General features: G+C 40.8%; 1 protein-coding gene across 9 annotated transcripts in view; it reads right to left on the bottom strand.

Moving 5' to 3' along the window:
- plcb4.S (phospholipase C beta 4 S homeolog) overlaps positions 1–23,775 on the bottom strand; it is a 160,021-nt gene that overhangs the window by 37,517 nt on the left and 98,729 nt on the right. For all 9 annotated transcript variants that reach the window (XM_018265087.2, XM_018265083.2, XM_018265084.2 and 6 more), the window contains 14 exons: positions 23,286–23,394; positions 22,561–22,771; positions 21,059–21,152; positions 20,657–20,736; positions 18,878–18,962; positions 17,729–17,819; positions 13,471–13,566; positions 13,284–13,381; positions 11,326–11,364; positions 9,682–9,823; positions 8,634–8,718; positions 5,682–5,806; positions 2,686–2,737; positions 1,082–1,184 (listed from right to left, as the gene is read on the bottom strand). In XM_018265087.2, the coding sequence (XP_018120576.1) occupies positions 1,082–1,184; positions 2,686–2,737; positions 5,682–5,806; positions 8,634–8,718; positions 9,682–9,823; positions 11,326–11,364; positions 13,284–13,381; positions 13,471–13,566; positions 17,729–17,819; positions 18,878–18,962; positions 20,657–20,736; positions 21,059–21,152; positions 22,561–22,771; positions 23,286–23,394 (1,410 nt within the window). The remainder of the gene's footprint in view (positions 1–1,081; positions 1,185–2,685; positions 2,738–5,681; positions 5,807–8,633; positions 8,719–9,681; positions 9,824–11,325; positions 11,365–13,283; positions 13,382–13,470; positions 13,567–17,728; positions 17,820–18,877; positions 18,963–20,656; positions 20,737–21,058; positions 21,153–22,560; positions 22,772–23,285; positions 23,395–23,775) is intronic.

Raw genomic sequence — 23,775 nt, 5'->3', positions numbered from 1 at the left:
CGAGGGGTATAGCAGCAGGGACAAGGAGTCTTCTTCCTCTTCTCTAGTGTCCTGCCTCCTGCTGGTGGATGTTGCACCCTATTGTCCCTGTGTCCCTCCTATAAGAGAAAGGTTCTTCTTATTTGAAAAGTGTGAACCAAAATCAAAGATGGCCACGTACTCCACTATGGAATGCTTTTTTTTTTTACAGGAGTTTCAGCTAGGCAGAGTGAGGCAGAGAGACAATCCGCATTGGGAACACTGGCAAGAAACATTTGCCGTACTCTACTGGTGAAAGTGTAGGTTAAAATAATGCTTTCAATCTATCCATTTCTGCATGTATGAGGTTAACAGAGCGCTCACTCACCACTTCTCCAGTGATCTTATTGGCATGTCTGGGGTTATTGGAGGTCTTATTTGCCATTTCAGCAGTGATCCTACTGGCATGTCTGGGGCTAGTGAAGTGCTCATTGGACATTTCTGCAGTGATCTTACAGGCATAACTGGGGTTAATATAGTGTTTACTAGTCACATATGCAGCAGTCTTTCTGATATAATATGTGTTAATATGCTGTAAGGATTCTACTGGCATGTCCCGGGTTAATATACTCATCCATTTTCTGTAATGATTTTACTGGCATTAATATTCTCATTATCCATTTTGGCATGTCTTGGGTTAAATATGGTTAAAGGTAGTGCACCAATTTGGTGGGACCCTAACAGTTAGGTTCTTTGGTGGGCCTCAGGTACCCCAGTCTGAATCTGATGCAGACTGCTCTGGTAACACTGGTGTGAGGGCATACATTAGCACCTAGGCTAGTAATGATTCCATTAGATTATTGCTAGATATGTGTCAGTATAGCTTTTAAAACCACATCTAGTTCAACAAGGTGCTCAGGTTCCAGAAACCCTAACCCTGTAGTTAAGCCTATTGCGCTTTCAGATCTGGCCTCTTATAGATAGAATAGAAATGGTTTCAGCTAAACTGGCAGCTACAACATTAGTAACATTATCTATATTAGCAACAGCTTGTGATAATAATGGGAATAAAAGCCTCCTTTATACAAAGGAACATGCTGTACTTGAGGTCGTTTCCATTTACCTGAACTGAACAAGTTGCGGCAATCACCCCGTCCACGGGGGTTTCTGAGAAAGGGTCGAAGGTTCTATCAGGCCGGCGCATGAAATCGGGCTTCAGAAGGTACCTGACATGGAAGCGGTAAATGGGAACGAATTAAATCTACTCCTTTGTTATGTGTAAAATGTGAGTCAGTGATGAGCGAGAATCCGGCATGTGACTGCATTTGACTGACCTCAATTTGCCCAACTGCTTCTGCAACCAATGCCGCTCATTTAGAATAAAGCTAAACAGCCGTGTATAATGCACAGCTATATACGAATTTAGCTTAAACCCTCTGTTTCTAAGCCAAGACCCTTTTACCTAATAAGCTACAAATGCTTTGATCTTATCCACTGGGCTTGCCTCTTCTAATAGGACTTATGAGTAGTGTGCAATGACTTTATCTAAACTGATATAAACTGTATCATTGGGTTAAATTCATACTAACGATTTCCAGTTATTTACAGGACAGTGTTATTAACACTCCAGAAATATACAATTTTTACAGCTTTTCCAAAATCATGGCTGGGTAAAACATAACAGACCCTGATCAATTACATGATTAAAAGCAGACGCCACATTGGTGGGATCTGGGTGCCCCTGGTCTGTAGCAGTGCTGCCCAACTGTATCCATTTTAGGCCTCGTTATCCAGTGCATCAAATATTCCTGGCCTTGATTATTGTTAATGAAGTTGTCATTGTGGTTTGAAAAAGGCTATTCCTATATTCTCTTATATGCTCTTATATTCTCTTATATATAACAGCCTGGCCTGATCTGTAATTTTAAAATAGCTAAGCATCAATCCCTGGCTCCCTTTATGCGATGCACCAAATCCACTTTTTTGGATTGTGGGCGAACCCCTGAATCGTTTGTGAAAGATTCGGCCGAATACCGAATCCTAATTTGCATATGTAAATTAGGGGTGGGGAGGAGGAAAACATGTTTTACTTCCCCATTTTGAGACCAAAAGTCACACAATTTCCCTCCCTGTCCCCTAATTTGCATATGCAAATTAGGATTCAGATTCGGTTCGGCCGGGCGGAAGGATTTGGCCGAATCCTGCTGAAAAAGGCTGAAGCCTTGTTGAATCCCGAACCGAATCCTGTATTCCGTGCATCCCTACTTTATGCAACTACATTTTTACCCATAAGTAAGTCCTTAAACTGGACTGGGCTCATTTATATTTGCTGGTACAGTAAAGGTGGCTATACACGGAGAGATCCGCTTGTTTGGCGATGTCGCCAAACGAGCGGATCTCTCTCCGATATGCCCACCTTGAGGTGGGCAATATTGGGCTGATCCGATCGTTAGGCCCTAGCGGCCGCGATCCGATGGGATTTTTTGTCCCATCCGATCGAGTTCTGGCTGACTTTCGGCCAGATCTTGATCGGGGAAGCCCGTCGGGGTCCCCATACACGGGCCAATAAGCTGCTGACTCGGTCTGTCGGCAGCTTTTATTGGACCGTGTATGGCCACCTTAACACCTCTAAGGGCTACTACATTGCAAGAAGAACGGCTACCAGAGAGACATGAATGAGGCCACCAGCATCACTAACCCACATCAGGACAGAAAGACTTTTCTTACCCGCAGGATCCATTGTACTCAAACTTCCCTTGATTGAGCTGCATGGCTAAATCTGTGAAGAGGCAAATGCAATTATTAGTGACTTTCATTCTCTATTATTGTCCATTGCAGAAAAATTCAATAAATATTAAAGCAGTGATGAATCCAAAAGGAAAGAAAAGAGACATATATGACCTTATATTAAGGGGCATTGTACAGTCACATTTCCCTTTGGAATTGTGGGTATGAAAGGGAAATAACCAGGCTGACCTCATTTTCTGGTATTAAAAATAACGGGAAACCCTTAAAGGTGTGGTTCGCCTTTAAGGTAACTTTTAGTATGTTATAGAATGGCCAATTCTAAGCAACTTTTCAATTGGTTTTCATTATTTATTTTTTATAGTTTCATAGTTATTTGCCTTCCTCTTCTGACTCTTTGCAGCTTATAAATGGGCATTGCTGACCCCTTGTAAAAAGCAAATGCTACGAATGTATTGTTATTGCTACTTGGTATTCTCCGTCTTTCTATTCAGGCCACTCCTATTCATACTCCAGTCTCTTATTCAAATCAGCCCATGGTTGCTAGGGGAATTGGCATCCTAGCAATCAGATTGCTTAAAATGCAAGTTGAAGAGCTGCTGAATAAAAAGCTAAATAACGCAAAAACCACAAATAATAAAAAATGAAAACCAACTGCAAATCGTCTCAGAATATCACTCTCAACATCATACTAAAAGTTAGGGATGAACCGAATCCAGGATTCGGCCTTTTTCAGCAGGATTCGGATTCGGCCGGATCCTTCTGCCTGGCCGAACCGAATCCGAATCCTAATTTCCATATGTAAATTAACGGCGGGGAGGGAAATCGCGGGAATTTTTGCACAAAACAAGGAAGTAAAAAATGTTTTCCCATTCCCAATCCTAATTTGCCTATGCCAATTAGGATTTGGATTCGGTATTCGGCCGAATCTTTCGCAAAGGATTCGGGGGTTCGGCCGAATCCAAAATAGTGGATTCGGTGCATCCCTACTAAAAGTTATCTCAAAGGTGAACCCCATCTTTAAAAATTGTTTAAAGTACCATACGCAGCCCCAGACTAGCAACAATCACTCCCCAAATACATAATTGGATTAACGTGCACCAAAGCAACCCCAAAACACATATACAAAATCCTTATTGTGACAACATATTAAATGTGTAAGGGCTCTTACAGACGAGTGTTTTTACCTGCGCTCCCCTGCATTCCGTTTTTCTGCGTTCAGCCGCAGGGGACCGCAGGAATAGACGCATTACATTTTTTCCAATGGGGCTGTACTCAGGTTGAGTACGAACGCAGGTTGAGACGCAACATGCTGCATTTTTCCTGCGTTCGGCGCCTACACGCGCCTGTGTGAGTACAGCCCTATTGGAAAAAATGTAATGTGTCTATTCCTGCGCTCCCCTGCGGCTGAACGCAGAAAAACGGAACGCAGGGGAGCGCAGGTAAAAACGCTCGTCTGTAAGAGCCCGAACACCAGGCATGGACCTCAGTACCACAGAGGAAGCAGGGAACAAAGACACTGAACCCATCTCCATCGCCAGAATGTGTGGCCTCGTCAGGAGAAGTGTCAGGTCTAATTATCTTTATTATACAAACCTCATTATTGTAACCTTACATTATTGTAACATTTTTATCAGTCGCTCTCATATCATACCTAACAACATTTTGGAAATAAAAAGAGGGTCAAAAAAGTTGCCGTGTGTAGCGCGGCGACATTTTTTTGACCACCCTCATTTTTGTGGCCACACCCCCTAATTACCATGTTCATTTTACAAAATTTCGCAGGTTATGAAAGTTTGAACATATTTCTGTGGGGTTTTTTTCAGTTATTACAGTTTTGCTAATGAAGGTGAATTGCCCTTTAAGCCGTGTATCTTTTCCCAAGGGACCTGTTATCTTCTATTGTTACAATTACTTATCTAGAAATTGTTACAAAAGTATCTTATCTCCTGCTGTGGCTATTCTGGGCTCTCTGCAAAAAAACCCAATTAAGTTAGAAACTTTGTTTCTTTTTCTGGCTGTTCAGTGCAGAGAAAAACAGGACTTACCAGTACAAATGAGGGACTGCAGGTCAAAAGAGGGACTGTCCCTCTAAAAACGGGACAGTTGGGAGGTATGCTCATATGCATCATGCAGTGCTATCTGGGACAATACACAAGGCTCTTATGACTTAGGTACTGATAACACAATAGGAGAGTTATGGGAAGTAGCAAGGACACTAAGGGTAGAACTCGACGGTGCGGCTCGAGCCGACACATCGCCATGCGATGAAATGCATGCGATGTGTCGGATGTCCTGTAGATACAGGAAGTGAAGGAGAAATTGCAGGTAAGTCGGATGAAAACGCTGCACGCTGAGTCTTCATCTCCTTCACTTCCTGTATCTACAGGACATCCGACACATCGCATGTATTTAATCGCATGGCGACGTGTCGGCTCGAGCAGCACCGTCTTGTTCTAACCTAAAAGAGAATTGCTACATGGAAGTTGCCATGCTACAACCATCTGACTGGTCATCACAGGACTCCTTGTCACTTCCCACAGCTCTTCCATTGTGTTACCTAATAAGAAGCTATAAGAGCAGTGTCCCAAAGAAGATGGGCGGAAAAATAAAGCAAGGCACAGTGGCCCTTTATAATGAGTATGAAGCACTAAGGCACCATTTCTTGTTCACTGTTAGTCCCAGAATTCACTACAGGGGAGCTTTTATGTTACTAGGAAACAATAAGCTTTTTTTCCCCATCGCCATGAATGTCAGAACTCTATTACAGAATCAGCAAACATGTGTTAATGTAACTTTGTTTTATCCCAGTAAATAAAGGAGGATGTTTATTGTGTCACAGATTCTGCTTTTTTTTTTTGCTATTGCAGCCATATTAGTGTTTACATATAAAAAGCATCAGAGCGCATCTGTTGTGAAAGTGACTGAGCAAATATTTCCCTGGCGCGGGGGGGTCGGCTGGACACCCCCCAACCTACCTGGAGTCTGATAGTTCAGCGAGACCATCTGGCAGCCGGCGTTCCAGAAAATCTGCGGCATGTAATTACTGGAATCCACTCGGCCCCCCTTAGGGTAGATCCGACTCATCTGACGCTTGTTATAACTGTAACGATTGTTAAGGAAAGCGGAAAGAAAAAAAGATGCCAATAATCCCCCTGCTTGTTACAATTCTCCAGCCATGTCTGCCATTTGTGATTCTGTTGCAAAGTTTAACCCTATTCTACTGCTCTGCCTCCATTATCAGCAGTTCACTGGGAATTATAATTGCAGGCAGGCATCAATCTGCAACACCAGGGAGTAGAATTCAGGAGCCCAAAGTTTAAATAATAGAAAATCGTTTATCTCAACAAAACCAGATGGGACTTATCCTCCAATAGTATGGGCCCAATTATTACAAAATACACACATAATCGTATTAAAGTGTAAAGATAAAAGGCAATATTTATTTAACTACCATGCCACAGATACTTAAAACCATTTAAAAAAACGACAAAGCCACGTTGAGTGGCGAAACAGCTGTCGAGGCACAGCGCTGACACTGAGTCGTTTGGGATACCCTGCTCCCCTATTTTGGGAACTTAAGTGCGCAGACTGAAGATCTCCTGCCAGTTGATGGAACGCGGAAATTATCGGGTGAAAACTCTCAAAGACACGTGGTCTGTATACATTTATTTTCGGGTCTGGTGATAGCCGGGACAACTATTACACCTGGGCTGGCACAATACGGTGACTGTCAGTGATCGCAGTATCACGAAGCCGCAACTTCTCAGCTGGCCACTGAGAGCAATAGGCGGCTGTATATAAATATATGGATGGGACAGTAGACATTGACAAATCCAGTTACCCGCAAAGACATTAAACCTGATATACTGGCTTTGCACCGCAAACCATCACGGGTACTATTGTATCCGCGGGAGATAGTAATCTTCACTAAGCTGCAGCACGCTATTCAGTGTTATATAACCAGGATTTTCTTTTCTGCAATATTTTGCGGATGTGAATCATAAGGATGCACTTTCGTTCCCTCACATGAACAATTGGATTTACATGTGTACCTACTAACGCTTGATTGGAACACTGGCTGTTGAGCCACCTAGACATAATCAAATTTCCACCAAATCCTACATAGAGGAGTCCTCTTTATAAGTGGTTATTTGGGGTTAAAGGGATCCCTGAACCCAGCGCAGCGCTGTTTTTTTATTTTTTAAATGGTTTTAAGTATCTGTGGCATGGTAGTTAAATAAATATTGCCTTTTATCTTTACACTTTAATACGATTATGTGTGTATTTTGTAATAATTGGGCCCATACTATTGGAGGATAAGTCCCATCTGGTTTTGTTGAGATTTTGAAAAGTATATGTGGACACCTCCAATTAGGCCATTTCAAATTGGAGAGACACCTTGCGTAATCAATTTAAGTATATAAGAAAATCGTTTATTTTACATTATGTATAAAAGCAGAAAGCCTTACATGTTTTGTGTCACCAAGAGACACTTAATCATAGGCTAAATTCTTGTAGACAAGCCAAAAATAAAGCCAATAGAGGTAATGAGACTGTATATGAAAGGCTCTCACGTACAATGAATGGCCTTGACGTGGCACGTGAGCTTACCGGTACATATTTTGGCAAAAGTATGGTACTGACACCTCATTTTCTGTAAAAATTAAACCGTGTGCTGGCAATTGTTCTCTTTTTTTTTGTATATGAAAGGCTATTGGTTGACTGTATAAACTCTGCCCATCTAACTTCTAATTTGCTCCTTTTCCGTATTTTTAGTTTGCCTACAAGATTTTGGCCTATGATTAAGTGTCTCTTGGTGACACGAAACCCGTAAGGCTTTCTGCTTTTATACATAATGTAAAATAAAAGATTTTGTATTATTTAAACTTTGGGCTCCTGAATTCTACTCTCTGGTGTTCTGGATTGATTCCTGCCTGCGATTATAATTCTCAGTTATTGATACTTTTTATTACTGATCTTCCTATTTATATTCCAACCTCTTATTCAAATCAGTGCTTGGTTGCTAGGGTAATTTGGACCCTAGCAACCAGATTGCTGAAACGGCTGACTAAAAAGCTAAATAACTCAAAAACCCACAAATAATAAAAAAACAATTGCAAATTGTCTCTGAATATCACTCTCTATATCATACTAAAAGTTAATGTAAAGGTGAACAATCCTTTTAAAGGAGAAGAAAACCCTAAAAATGATAGGATTAAAATGGCATGTTTTATATACTGAACCTATTGCACCAGCCTAAAGTTTCAGCTGGTTAATAGAAGCAATGATCCAGGACTTTAAAATTGTCACAGGGGGTCACCATCTTGGAAAGTGTCTGCGACACTCACATGCTCAGTGGGCTCTGAGCTAAGCTTAGGGGTCATCGCTAATTTTCAAGCAGAAAATGAGGTTTGTCTGTAATATAAGCTGATGCTACAGAGCTGATTATTAAATTCTGATGTTAATTGCACTGGTTTCTGTGCTGCCATGTAGTAATTATCCATATTAAATACTAATCAGCCTTATATTGTGACATTTCTATTCTATGTGTACTGTATATTGTGAGTGGGTCCCTAAGCTCAGTAAGTGACAGCAGCACAGAGCATGTGCAGTGAATCAGCAGAAAAGAAGATGGGGAGCTACTGGGGCATCTTTGGAGACACAGATCTTTACTGCTAAAGGACTGTGGTTGCCTGGGGTTGGTTTGGTTTCAACCCACCGAAGAGGGAAGTGCCCGGCACTATTAGTGTAAGAGTAAGAGATTAACAGAAATTATTAAGCCTGTGATGTCAGTGCCAACCCAAGGGTAAAACTACAGCCAATCCCATGCGGAATTTAAGGTCACACCAACCTTGCCCAGGGGACTGACTCATGTTACGAACGAGGATAAACGATGAGAAGTAAAAATGTACAAAGGGAAAGGATACTTGACAAATTCGAGCGCATGAGTCTTCAGATACCCCAGTCCAACTGATTCGTTAAAAGAGGACATGTTGAAATGGATGTTCCGTTCTAAAAGGAAAATAATCAATGAACACATTTACAGTATTTTACTTTCGAAGTCTTCTTTATGTCATGGTAAAAAAAAAAACACAGAAACAGCATCATGGAATGTTCCCTTTAAGGTTCCATAATGAAGAAATCTCATTGGGAAGCACCATCACAATATCTCAATTACTGGACTAAAATTCCCAGCATTCCCACAAGCCCTCCAATGAATTATATGAGAATTTAGGAACTCTAAATCCAGGAATCGTTAAGGAAAGAAATGCTATTTAATATAAATGATATCAAGTAACATGTATGGAAACGCTACAGTTTATAGCACACAAAATATTATCTATTAGATTCTACTACCCCCTTGTGGACAGACGCACTGCTAGCATTGCACTTTGTGTGGCCTAATATACCTGAGAATTGCACGTCGCTATATTAACCTACAGAGGTTACACGTGTATTATTATATATATATATATATACATATACATATATATATTAGTCAATAAACATTTTTATTTATTTTTTAAGACCTGAGAGTGCTGAACTTCTTTGTGGATAGATATTCTAAAAATTTCGGACACTGCACCCAGGCATTTCTGTACTGACTCCTTCACAGTCTACTATATATATACATTGGATTATAGTGCACATAAAGTCAACCTCATGTGTTTAAATGTATTGATCAATAATCATAAATATATTACACACTTTGCTATTGTCCTTCTTTTCTTCAACCGGTACAATGGGCCTAACAAACCAATGTAGAGTTTATTTCTAAAGCAATTAATCCCAGTGCTTGTGATACACAATGATTTATGTTACGACAGTTGTTGAGCAGCCCAGTTCTAAGGATTATTTAATAAAAATGAACTCGCAGGACACAGCAAATGCCAATGAAAAATGTTGCAATTTAAAAGTAAAACGTGTAGGAAAAAGGAGGCAGTAACTTAGGCTCTACTCAGTCGACATATTTACCTTCAGCCACTTTGAAGCCCTGGAACTTTATGGGCTGAGCGTAGTTGATCATGGATGAGAGAAATGGGTGAATGTTGGTAGTGGCACCCACATATTTATAGGATGCCATCCAAGCTTGCTCGTCCTCCACTGTTATAGCACCCTAAATATGAGCAGTTAAAGGTGTTAGTGACTTTACAGCAGAGCTTGGAGCAAAGGCAAATCTTTTGATTGTCACCTACAGTCTAAAGCTAGCAGCCCCCAAGCCTTTACCAGCCCCAACTGTTTAGCAGCCCTCCTTTCCTCTATCCACATGTACAAAGTAGTTGCAATAAACAAAGTGGGAAATTTGGATGCAATTCACCCTCAATGCACTATTTCCCTAAAATTCCAGCATTATTGGGATTTCCTAAACTTGCGTGCAGTTTGCCAATGCAGGAGTAATCAATGACAATCACTTGTAATGCACATTTTTTCTACTGAATTTATGTGTTTCAACATTAGGATCCAATTCACCGCACACAAGTCAGCTGATTATGCAAAGTGCTAAAGCAACTCTGAAATTACAGGCCACTCAAGGCAAGTGCTGAATTTGTATATTGCACTGTTCACAAGTGAGAACAATTCTTTATGCTAGCAATTGCCAGTTGTTTCAGGAACAGTAACAGCAAAAAATGAATATGATGTACTGTCGTGCTGCACTAGTAAAACTGGGGTGTTTGCTGCAGAAAGACTACAATAGTTTATATAAACAAGCTGCTGTGTAGCCATGGGTGCAGTCATTCAATGCTGAAAAAGGAGAAAAGGCACAGGATACACAGCAGATAACAGATAAGTCCTGTATTATACAATGGGATCCTTAAGAACTTATCTGTTATCTACTGTGTATCCTGTGCTTGAATGGCTGCCCCATGGTTACACAGCAGCTTATTTATATAAACTATAGTAGCACTTTTCTGTTATCTACTGTGTATCCTGTGCTTGAATGGCTGCCCCCATGGCTACACAGCAGCTTGTTTATATAAACTATAGTAGTACTTATCTGTTATCTACTGTGTATCCTGTGATTGAATGGCTGCCCCATGGCTACACAGCAGCTTGTTTATATAAACTATAGTTGTTTTTCTGAAGCAAACACACCAGTTTTACCAGTGCAGGGCAACACTACATTATATTGTCAGTCCTTTAAAACAATTAAATTTTTTGGTGTTACTGTTCCTTTAAGGAGCATGTATCTTTGGAAATAGTTTTCAATCATGTGCAAGTTTGTGTCCATTTTAGTGCTATGCAATTGTGCTTGTGAATGAGCCCTCACTGGCCAGTATCATTCAGCACACAGGCCTGTGTATAATACTTTAGGGCTCATTTATTATTCTGTGGGGCACAAGTGCTAGAGAGTTCAAGGGTGCCCCTTGGTGCTCACTTACCAGGTATTTGAGCTCTGATAAATGCTGCTCTAAGCACCAAGCACAAGATCAAATATTTGGCACTGGGTGCGGAGAACAGTGTCAGGAGGCACAGCCGAGGCCTTTGCCACAATTGCCAGCTGCTTGGAATGTCAGAATGATATGCACGTTAGGGGGGTGGGTTGTGGGCAGGAGGGGGGGTAGCCTCCTGAGTACTGGATAGAGTACAGCGCAGTGCACAAAAGGAAATAACAATCACCTTTTTGTTGTTATTTTCTTGTTCAGCATCTTCAGCCATCTAGGACAAAAAAGAAACAAATGAACTATATTTATGGATGTATTCTATATGTTGTGCTAACGGTAAACTCTTGCCAATGTGCTTTTAGCTTTTATGGGAGAAATATGGTTCAATACAGTCATATGAATAAGTTTGAGAACCCCTTAGTCCTTCCTTCCTTTTAATATATAACATGCCTTATGGAAACAGTAGTATTTCAGCAGTGATATAAAGTTTATTGGATTAACAGAAAATATGCAACATGCATCATAACAGAATTAGACAGGTGCATAAATTTAGGCACCATTTACATTAATACTTAGTTGAGTCTCCTTTTGCAAATATTACAGCCTCTAGACACCTCCTATAGCCTTTGATGAGTGTCTGGATTCTGGTTGGCCGTATTTTTGACAATTCGTCCATACAAAATCTCTCCAGTTCAGTTAAATTTGATGGCTGCCGAGCATGGACAGCCTGCTTCAAATCATCCCATAGATTTTTGATGATATTCAAGTCGTGGGACTGTGACGGCCATTCCAGAATATTGTACTTCTGCCTCTGCATAAATGTCTTTGTAGATTTCGAAGTGTGTTTAGGGTCATGGTCTTGTTGGAGTATCCAAACCCTGCGTAACTTCAACTTTGTGACTGATGCTTGAACATTATCCTGAAGAATTTGTTGATATTGGGTTAAATTCATCCGACCCTCGGCTTTAACAAGGGCCCCAGTCCCTGAACTAGCCACACAGACCCACAGCATGATGGAACCACCAAATCTGACAGTAGGTAGCAGGTGTTTTTCTTGGAATGCGGTGTTCTTCTTCCGCCATGCAAAGAACTTTTAATAATGACCAAATAACTCAATTTTTGTCTCATCAGTCCAAAGCACTTCATTCCAAAATGACTGTGGTTTGTCTAAATGAGCTTTTGCATAGAGCAAGCGACTCTGTTTGAGTACAGAAAGGGCTTCTTTCTCATCACCCTGCCATACTGATGTTCTTTGTGCAAATTGCCCTGAATTGTAGAACGATGTACAGATACACCATCTGCAGCAAGATGTTCTTGCAGGTCTTTGGAGATGATCTTTGGGTTGTCTGTAACCATTCTCACAATCCTCTGTACATGCCGCTCCTGTATTTTTCTTGGCCTGCCAGACCTGGGTTTTACAGCAACTGTGCCTGTGGTCTTCCTTATTATATTCTTTACAGTTGAAACTGACAGTTTAAACCTCTGAGATAGCTTTTTGTAGCCTTCCCCTAAACCATTATACTGAACAATCTCTGATCTTTCGAGAATTGCTTTGAGTATCCCATGCTGTCACTCTTCAGAGGAGAGTCAAACAGAAGCACAGCTTGCAATTGGCCACCTTAAATACTGTACCTTTTCTCATTTCTGCCTATGAAGTTCAAGGCTTAACCGGCTAATCCAGTAATCAGTATTGAGCAGTTACATGCATTCAAATTAGCAAAATTACAAGGGTACCTTGCACAGCCAGTTTTTCACATTTGATTTAATTTCATACAACTGAATGCTGCTTCACTAAAAATCATTGTTCAGAAAACACCCTCAGATGTTCCTGGGAAATGAAAGACATACCACTATCTTTTTTTTGTTGAAAGTGGAGTAAATTATTATGCAGGCTGAGAGGGGTTCCCAAACTTATTCATATGACTGTATATACTCACTACATTGCGCATGCTGTAACAATCAGTGTTCCCTATGGCCTGAACACTGATTATGTCTTTATATATTGTAAGGGACCTTTATTTATGATTATGACTATATATATATATTTTAAGCCAAAATTCAGGTTTGGGTTGTTTATACCAGTGTTCATCACCCCAATATGTGCATTGGGGCATTGCCAGGCAATAGTCACATGTAGGTTAGTAAATGCTTCCAAGCAACACTGTTCTACAAGATTTTATTTGTATAAAATACCTTTTTTGCAATACTTGCTGCTTCCTTCTGGCTCAGGTCATCTGCAGACAGTTCACTCCCAAATTTAAATTCAGGATGTGCCTCCTCTTCTAGGTCAGCTAAAAACAGAATGACTTCATTTATAAGAACTGTGCATTAGGCATGTTGTACCTCGATGCTGTTGGTTCCATCCATTCGCCAAACTTACCATTTTCAGTTTCCTCTTCAATGTCATCTTCCAGAATACTGACCGGGGTCGCTGTTTCTCCAGCCTCCATCATACTCTTCAGTGCTTCAAGCTGTTCTGTTGGAATAAAGAGAAACAAGGGGTATTTAGCATAGAAGCATGTATTGGCAGAAATAGGGGCAGAATGAGTGACTTAGTTACAAATGTCATGAAGGTGAACTAAGATACCCCATAACCTTAACCTTAGACCAGACCTAAGAATAATAAATACATGGGAAAGGCTGATACAAGGAGATGTGGTGGGGACTAATTCAGCAAGTATTGGTTAAGGGGAATTTAATAGGCACACTTTTAATTCACTAGTGTGTCACAGACACAAACATCTGCTCACGTCTAGTAATACAAAGCTGGCCTCATTTAATAACCCTGTGGGCACAAGGGCACAACTGAGCCATCCAGTGGGCACTTGTGAAAGACATATAACTCTGCTGTTGGTGCAAGTGAGATCTGTACATAAACACATAAGCCCAGGGCTTTCCTGTGCCCAATGGAACTTTCTAGCTTATGATTACGAATGATGTTCAAGGTACGTGGCATCCAAGAATATGTTGCCCACTACCCAGGCTTTATACACAAGATGGCACAACTCCATTCTTTGAGTACAAGAAGCAGTGCTCTTTGTGTCCATTTTTGCATTTTGTACCCTGCTCAGAGTGACCAATCAGGTGGTGGCTTTCAAACAGCAGACCAGTAAATAATCGCTGCTGATTGGGTGATTTGTGCAATTAAAACTGGAGCCCACTATGTGCTGGTATTTATATTACCCCCAGGGCCTACAATGCTGAGTGGCCTACAAGTCCAAGCCTACATGTTCCAGTCAAACATACAGTAGACACATTATAAAATTAAATTATGTGTATATAAGAACAGAGAGGTGATTGGGCTTGATCAGAGGCTTGTTATAGTCCCAGACCCAATACCAGGATTTTCATGCTGTTTGCCTGTCACTGAAGTCCCAGAACCAACAGCACAACACAAACAGTCTGGTCAAGTAATTTAAATTAAAATTAAATTATACTCAAACATCTTTATAGATATAATGGGAAAGTGTGCCACTGCTCTAGGTACCTACACCAGCCAATCACATGGTTGGTATCCAGCTGGAGAGCAGTAAATGCCACCTGCTCAATGGCAGATATGGATTCCTAAATCTATAGCAAAATGTGTGTTACATAACATCAATACAAAGTTCAATTAAACAAGTTCTTTGCTGTAACTGACTGCTCAATGTTCTTACACACAATATGCATCACTCTTTTCTTGTTGGGGGGCAGTAGGGTACAACATAAGCAATTTGTTATATGCAGCATTGATGTCAGTACAAATGGGCAAAGGTTGGGAGGAAATGTGGAATTGTGGGAGTTGTAGTTGAGAACAGCCTTTTACTGTCCCTGAATAGTGAAATGCTGGGTGTTATGGGGCGATGCATTTGGATTTAAAGGGCATGTAAAGGCAAAAAAATAAAATCCCATTTTTACTTTCTTTAATGAAAAAGAAAGCTATCTCCAATATACTTTAATTAAAAAATTTACAAGAAACCTGACTGTATGCAGTGAAATTTTCCCTTTATCTACAGCTGTGGATAGGAATTGTCAGATGGTCCCTAACTGCTGAGCAGGGAAACAATCATACTTATGAACAGCAGGGGGAGCCCCCGTCTTACCAGCCATGCAGAACTCAAGCACCTTTGTTTATGACGATCCCTAAGCAGCCCAGACCACACTGAGCATGTGCACAGTCTTAGTCTTGCAAAGATGTTTAACAAAGTTACAAGATGGTGACGCCCTGTAGCCAACTTTGAAAGCAAAAATTATTTGTTTTATTAGGCTTGTGGTGCAGTAAGTTCATGTTTATATTTAGTATACAGAATACAACATTTCTAGCCTTTTTCTATTTTAGACTTTATATGCCCTTTAAAGCACAGTATATTAATTTGAATGCTAATGTGCCAGTGGAGGACACGGTGGAAATCTGCATAATATTGTTACCACTCCAAATCACTTGCCCCCCATGGTACATGAAGATTCTAAAGAGCTGCATAATCAGCGCTCTGTCTACTTCTGGGAGCAGGGGATTTTACATATGGACACAGGAGAGAAAATTCATATGTATTACGACTTGTTCCACCCACTACATCTTTATAATGGAGTCGGAGGGAGGGGGGTGAAGATTGTTGCTTGTGCTAGTTGCCGTTTCACATTCAAATCAACAGAAGAGCTATTGGCAGGGAAGATAATCCTTAGATCAGCACTAAAGCCTCACTGGCTGGATGTGGCCCTTAAAGAGATTTTTATGGCTCCTAAACTGCCCAGAGGCCCTTGTGACTTCTCTCCATTCTATTTTATCCCCCCCCCCCAACATTCTGCCCAATGCATGGGAAAAGTGCTGCTCAAGGTCACTTCAAGGTTATTGTGGGTAAAAATAGAGACAAAAAATCTGTGATTGGACTGTACAAGACAAATTGGATTTTCATTGCCGCTGTCACACTGATGCCCCCTCCTTACATAAAGCTGCATTTATATTCTCCCTGCCCCACTGCCTTCATTCTCTCTCCCCCCCTCTGAAATCTCCAGCCACAACGACACATTTGTTTCCCTCACAATACACTTGTGTTCAAGGGCCGCAGTGTTGAGAAAGGCCCAAACTTAAATAATCTGTGCCATGAAATTCCAATTTTACTCAATAGGAACAATCTGGGGTGAATAGATAAAAATATTGCCAGTTTGTTGCCTCTATACAACATTTACACCGCACTGCTATATAGACATACCGTATGGATATATGTTTATATCAGGAGTACCTAGCACATATAACTGTAAGATATGAACCATTAAAATAGAACAAAACCCTAAAAATTAATGTAGGTATGAATATGCCATATTTTATATACAGACATATAGGCACCAATCTAAAGGTTCAGCATCTATACAGTAGTAATGATCTAGGACTTCAAACTTGTCACAGGAGTTTCCCATCTTAGATGTTGTTAGGAATGTCAGTGGCACTGCACATGCTCAGTGGGCTCTGAGCAGCTGTTGAGAAACTAAGCTTAGGTGTTGTTGCAAATTATCAAGCAGAAAATGAGGTTTGTAATATAAGCTGATGCTATAAGGCAGAATAATGGATTCTCATTTTAATTGCACTGGTTTATGCGCTGCCATGTATTACCTGTATTAATTACTAGTCAGCCTTATATTGTAACATTTCTATTCTATGTGTACTGTATATTGTGAGTGGGTCCATAAGCTCAGTAAGTGACAGCAGCACAGAGCATGTGCAGTAAATCAGCAAAAAAGAAGATGGGGAGCTACTGGGGCATCTTTGGAGACACAGATCTTTACTGCTAAAGGGCTGTGGTTGCCTTGGGCTGGTACAGAAGCACAAAACATAATGTATAACATTTCTGCCATGCTGCTTTAGTTCTCCTTTAAAAGAATAAGCATAGGTTTGTTTATCGTTGTCCCAAATGCAGGTGAAAGAGAAAAGGGGCTCTAAATTGCACCCATTAGAGCCCATGGACTTACCTGTTGCACCTGGAGAAGTGATTTCTGCAGTCTGCACCTTGAATAGAATCTGCGCAAAGTGCTGAGTGCAGCACAGATTGAACAAACACAACACAGCATTTAATGCCACCGGCACGTCAGACATGGACACAGCCGTAGACCCTGCGTTCGTTGGTGCTGCCTAGATTTCATGTTTGAATGATCCACAAATTAGGTGGGGGTCTAAGTGGACGACCAAATATCGCCTCAACCAATCCACCTCCAGGCCCGGGCTCAGGCCAAGGGCGGCAGAGAGCTGGGGGCGGCATACTGCCTGCTGGCTGCATCTGAACTGGCGACTGTGCAAGGTGGTGAGCAGTGGAGTTGTGCAAGTGCAAGGTGGGGGTTTGGTTAAAGCAGGTGGGGGATGTGTGATTGGTGCTTTTTGGGTGCAGGGGACACAGGTCAGGTCGGATGCAGGTGGGGCGAGTGACGCACAGTTTTTAAATCTGACCCTGTCCACCTCATGAATTTTACCCTGACCCAATATCCCAAAATGAAGTCCCAGCGTTACATTGAGATCTTTCCCCGAGCAAAATCAACAATTTCAGCCATTGTAAACATCATTATTAATAAAAAAGGTACTTGACTCAAGTTTGTACATAAATTGTTATGCACAGTATTTTATCCAATTTCAGAAGCAACTTTACCAAGAAGACCTGACAACCAGCACTTACTTTTCTCCACTTCCGGCTTCAGCCGCTTGTTTTTAATCAGTATCTTTCGCTTGAGGTCATTAGGAGAAGGTAAAGGTCGGCCACTGTCCAGCTGAAATGCAAGAGCGCGGGAGTTACTACAAGCACGATGTGCAAATGCTGCTTCATTACAAAGAGGCTCCCGGGCATGCACCTCTCCTTGCTGCAACTGAACATGCACCCTTCCATTGTGCCACCCATTCAGCGGCTTTCAGTGCCCACGTTACACACGTTTATCCAAAGAGCAAATGAATGGGCTACATGAAGTGCAATAGGATATTGATATCTGATGTGCTTGTTCCTTGCACACATTTACCTCTCATTCTATAAGTGTGAAAGTTATAAACAGACTTGGTATATAGTGAGAAACAATAGGTTGTAGCATTGCTGGCCACGGGGCTGACCTCCATACAACATGACTGCAGCGTTAATGGCTAAATGAGAGCCAATTGAGGTTGACTTGGTAAGTGAGCACATGCTGTATTATATCAGAAAACTGGGTGCAGGGCTGTGTCCCTCTGTGTTTATATGTGGGAGGGAGGGCAATTGTGAAACCAGTTTTCCTTATGAAGGATCCACGGGTAAAGTCTATTGAAACTCCAATTCTCTCTCGGGTGAGGATTAGTCTAAGAGAGAGGATCTCCCATTCTGGATTTAATCTTAATTTGGCTTTCTAAAAATGAGAACTAGAGCTTGTGCACAAACTGCCACTCAATTAGTCGAAGCTGAAACAAATGCACGTCAATTATACTGAAATGATGTGATAAAAAGCACAGGAGGATAAGGCAAAGCCTCTGCATGCATGAAACTATTAATACTAAAACCAAAGGTGCCATGTTCACATTCACTCTGAGCAGAAGTCAGTGCAAGCCCACCCCAGAGGCAGGTCATTCCTAGAGAAACAGGTTTGAGACCCCCCACTAGGTGGCAGTAAAGCTCAGGGTTATTACGTTAGCTGTCATCGTTGCATGCTCGGCTTTGCTTGTTGAACGCAGTGACATGTTCATGTGGGAATGAACAATATTTCTCTGCTTCAGTGCCTGAGAGCCCTGCAATGAAGTGAACAGCATAGCGACCAATAAGCTAACACCCCGACAAGCTCAATATAATGTGGGGCAAAGGCAGACATACCGGGTGACTCTCCAGGGCCTTGCTTAGTAACAGGTCTCCGAATATTTCCTCACAGTATTTTGACATCTTGTACTGCTGGTATTTACTGCAATTGGAAAATGAAAGAGACTGTTTAACAAAGCAGCATGAAGCAGACACGACTAGTCCTTCTGTGTATTAGTGATGTGCAGGGCAGGAAAAACTCAACCCACACCTGACCCTAACCCACAAAATAGTCATAGGACTCCCACTCAACCTATAATCACCTCTTCTTTCTCTCTACGCTACTTCTGTGTGTGACCTAGGTACGTGGGAATCATTGGAAGCAGAGGAGAAGTGTATTTACCCAGTCTGACCTGCACCCAAACCCAAAATGGAAAGCCAAGTTTCAACCCAAACCAGCCCAACCAGCAGTCAATCCATGTGTCCTTCTCCAACACTAGCCCTATATGCCCTATTGGGTAGCCACTCACTGGAACAACAACCACACGGCGCCCAATATTATTCTTATTATTAATAAAGCAGCGGCCTAATGTTACACTGAATATGTAGCAGCCAGGAGGTTGTGCACTCATGATGAGGGGTTTCTTTTATAGCCACATTGTTTGGAGGCCATTTTATTATTACCGTATGTGGCTAAATTATTCATAAGGATCAAATATCTATCTATCTATCTGTCTGTCTGTCTGTCTGTCTGTCTGTCTGTCTGTCTGTCTGTCTGTCTGTCTGTCCATCCAACTATCTCTCATGAATGATTCTCTCTCTAGCTTTCCTCAATCTTTCATCTATCTCTCTACTTATTTCATACACCTCTAATCTGTCTCTTGATCTCTCTGTCTTTCTCTTATCTTTCATCTATCAGATCTCTCACCTTTTCCTCCTGTCTCTCTTATCTCCATCTCGCATCAATTTCTCAACTCTCTCTCTATCTGTGTTGTATTTCTATTCATTTTCATGATTTCTCCACCACTCCCTTTCTTTATTTCTGTCTCGCATCTCTTTCTGATCTCTCATCTATCTTTCTATCGCTCATCTGTCTCTTATCTACACTTCTCTCTCTCTTCCCTCTTATCTGTAGCTCACTTCCTCCCATCAGTTTCTAATTATTGATCTTTATTTAATGTTTTATTTCAGAGCTGTTCGACCTAACATACATTTTTTTTCCAGTGCAAACTAGAACACTGATGCCGGTTGGAAATCCTACTGGCTGGTCCATACAGAGTCTATTATGTCCTTGGTGCCAGTGCCTGCAAGGATAGTTTGAATAAATCCCCCCAAGGAAAGCAGGGCGAGGAAGAAGGAGCACAGTAATAATATCAATTTCTGTGGTGGGTGCCGGGATAATGGCACTGTGCAAATACAACTGGCCTGACTGTATCGGAAATAGTAAAATATTAACTCTTTGTGGACCAGAGAAAGATATTGTATATAAGCAATGACAAATAATAAGCAAAATCACCATTACAGACAATTGCTGTTTTGCTGCAGTGCAGCAATGTGTGATATTTGCCTCAAAATGCCTCTCACTCTCTATAATGGTTTCTGCATGATTTTGTCAGTGTCACATCATTATTGACTTAGTGCCAAAGGCTGGTTATCTGTAATGTTCAAATGGAGATTAACTGGCACGATTAACACTCAATCATAACCCAAACTGAATATGTGGGGAAATGATTGAGTTTTGTCAGCTTTTGATTTCATACCATACTCATATGCCTTTCTTGTAAATTTCTACCATAAACAGGGCCATTTGTTAGATGTGCAGAGTTGCCTATGACAATATAACATGTTCCAATGTACCTGCAGTGATTCTCAAAGGAAAGGATTACTGGATATTCTGATGTGACAAAGGCAGTATCTTTGATGGCCTGGATGACGTCCTACAGAAAAGAGACACAGTGCTTAGAAATATAGAGGGAAACACAACAGCAGCCGCAAGTGGTAATAATATACAGCTCAATATGAGCCAAAATATTCAATTTATTTCAACCCAATCAATACACGTCAGTATTCATAATGAATATTAATAACAGCCCGGCTGATCAGATTGGTAAAATAAATATAGGTGAAGTCCAACGGAAGAATCAGTAGCACCTACTGATAAAAAGGGTAAGGTAACAAATCTGAAAAATCAAAATGATAAGAGAGAAGACAAAAAAGTAGTGCAAACACCATGGAACCTGCTAAACTGATGAGACTCACCTTGAAAAGTATATCAGTGCACATTGCTTTCCCATGCGTTATGATTGGCTCCTGATCTTCCCCTTTTCCATCCCAGCAATCCAGTTCTACGCACCTTGTTACACAGATAATATAGACAGTTATATGGGTGCCCCTATGTGCCATACCCATTCTGTTTTCTATTGGCAGCTTCTCAAAACAGAAGGTATTCATCTAATGCCATAGACATAGCACTGCCTTAAAACCAAAAATGAGAGGCTTTTACTCTCGTCAAAAGGAATTATTGGAGAAGGCAAATCATGGGGTGATGCATCTTAACTTTTAGTATCTTTATATATTTATTCATCAAGGGTCGAAGTGAAAATTCGAGAATTCAAATAACGAAATTTAGCATGTTCGACCATTCGCTATCTCAAACCTGGCGAATTGCTGATTTAGCCTATGGGGGACCTCCTAGAACCTATTTAGAGTCAATTGGTGGACTTTGAAAAATCAAAGTTTTTTTTAAGAAAAAACTTTGAATCGAATTTGATCGAATACGATGTTACTTCGATTTGTACGATTCAACTTTGAACAAAAACTACCTATTCACCCAGAAAAAAAAAACTTTGATGTTTTTAATAAATTTCGGTTGGTCTTTTTTCATTTGAATTTCGAAGTTTTGTTTATTCGAAATTCGACCCTTGATAAATCTGCCCCGAAGTAACTTTTCAATTGGTCTTTTTTTTCTAATTTGTAATTATTTGATTTTTTCTATTGACTATTTCCAGCTTTCTGAACCTGTCTAAAAAAATACATAAAAAGCTATTTATTGCTAGTGCTACTTTTTATTACTCATCTTTTAATTCAAGCAACCAGATGGCTGAAATTGCAATCTGGAGAGCTGTTGAATAAAAAACTAAATAACTCAATAACTCAAAACATATAAAAATGAAAACCCACTGCAAATTGTCTCAGAAGAGCAAGCTCTGCATCATACCAAAAGTTAAATGAAATGCGGACAACCCATTTAATGACACCAGGGCTAACTATGCAACCAGAACTGCTGGTTTAAATGCACAGATACTTGCAGACAGCCTGTTTGGGTATCCTTAGATCTAATCAGTACAAGATACTGGTGTACATGGACTCCGAGTGGCTAGGACTTGGAGAGCTGCGAAGCAGAGAAACCTTGAAAAGAAGAGATGGACCTTCAAGCAACCAAGGGGGTCAAAGAAATACGGGTAAAACAATATATATAGGCAAAGTAAAAAATAAACTAAACAAGGGATCTCCCTACTTGGATCTGCATTTGAGGGTGTCTCTATCATTGAGCACCATCCTAGATATGCTGGGAAGGTATGGGTGTGCGAGCCCATTACTTTGTACAGGAGTCAGTAAATGCTACCTGCTGATTGGCTGCTATGGGCTTAGTAGAAGTGGAGCAAACTGTGCACCAGTTAATACACTATTCATTAGGACTGACTAAGACTTGGGTTCTTCAGGTCTTTATGCATCTCAAGCTGTTTCATAAAATTGCCAACCTGCATCCGGCCAGCAGGACTTGTCTGTACATCTCCACTGCAGATTTCCCACCAAACTGTCTCCCAGTGAGGTACGTGTTGTGGGACGAACTGATAAAGTAATGAGCCAAGGGTTGATCCATTTCTTGGTAGAGTTCTAAGCGGTCCAGGAAGACAGGAGCATTTTCATCTGACATCAGATACCTGCAAAAGCCATGACTTGATATCTGACCTGCAAGAGAGAGAACAGGTTTAGAAGGTGATTTCTCAGTCTGTTCTATGCCAAATGTTAAATAACACGAGAGAGGGCCCAGCTGTGAGATAGAGCTGCATGCAATGGTGCAGGGGCATATTACACCAATTTAATTGTGATTTCCCCAATAGCAACTGCATTGGAAATTAAGGAAAAATAACAATCTGCTTTTGAGTTCAACTGTTTTATCAAGCATTTTTCAGATAAGGGCAACATTTACCAGAACCACCAATGGCTTCTGAGGGTTGTGGTCAAGATCTTACAATTCTTATATGAATAAGGACATGTCTTTGCTATGCAATAGTGATGGGCAAATCTGACCCGTTTCGCCGAAAATTCTCTGAAAATTTGCCGAAATGCATTGAAGTCTATGGGTGAAAAATTTTTTTGGACAAATTGTTTCACCCATTAGCGTCTATGGGCATTATTGTGGCGAAACAATATCGCACAACACTACTATGCAGTTGTAGGCAAGATGATGCACATGTCCTACCTCCTTTCTTCAGCTCGTCATCTGGTTCATAGGTTTCAATTATCTGCATGGCCCTTTTGGCATCAAAGAATGGGAAGAGAATCTCGTTCAGACGAGGATCTCGCTGATGCTATGTTTGAAAGACAACAGAGTTAAACAAAAGATCATATTAATTGATCCCTTTGTGAATGCATTGAACCCAGCAGTCTACTTGAACAAAACTGTATATTTTAGCGGAACAACTCAATGATATAAAACTGACATCCAACCAGCTTAACCCTCATTCTCAAACATAAACCCACTTTTGGGTCTAAAAGCGATGAAATAGGCTTATGGAATGTTTATACACTCATGTTCCTACAGCGGATACATCCACTCAACAGGTGACTGTATAACAGTAATAGGGTTACTACAGCTGGAAATCCTGTACTGTATAACCCTTGTATAAAGCTTATTCAAAAAAAGTCTTAAATGGATTTCTCAAACCAGTACTGGAAGAAATAACAGTGGT

This window comes from Xenopus laevis, chromosome 5S, assembly GCF_017654675.1.
Source record: "Xenopus laevis strain J_2021 chromosome 5S, Xenopus_laevis_v10.1, whole genome shotgun sequence".
NCBI lineage: Eukaryota > Metazoa > Chordata > Amphibia > Anura > Pipidae > Xenopus > Xenopus laevis.
Note: the sequence above shows the minus strand (reverse complement) of the source record. Positions and strands in the feature narration are given on the sequence as shown.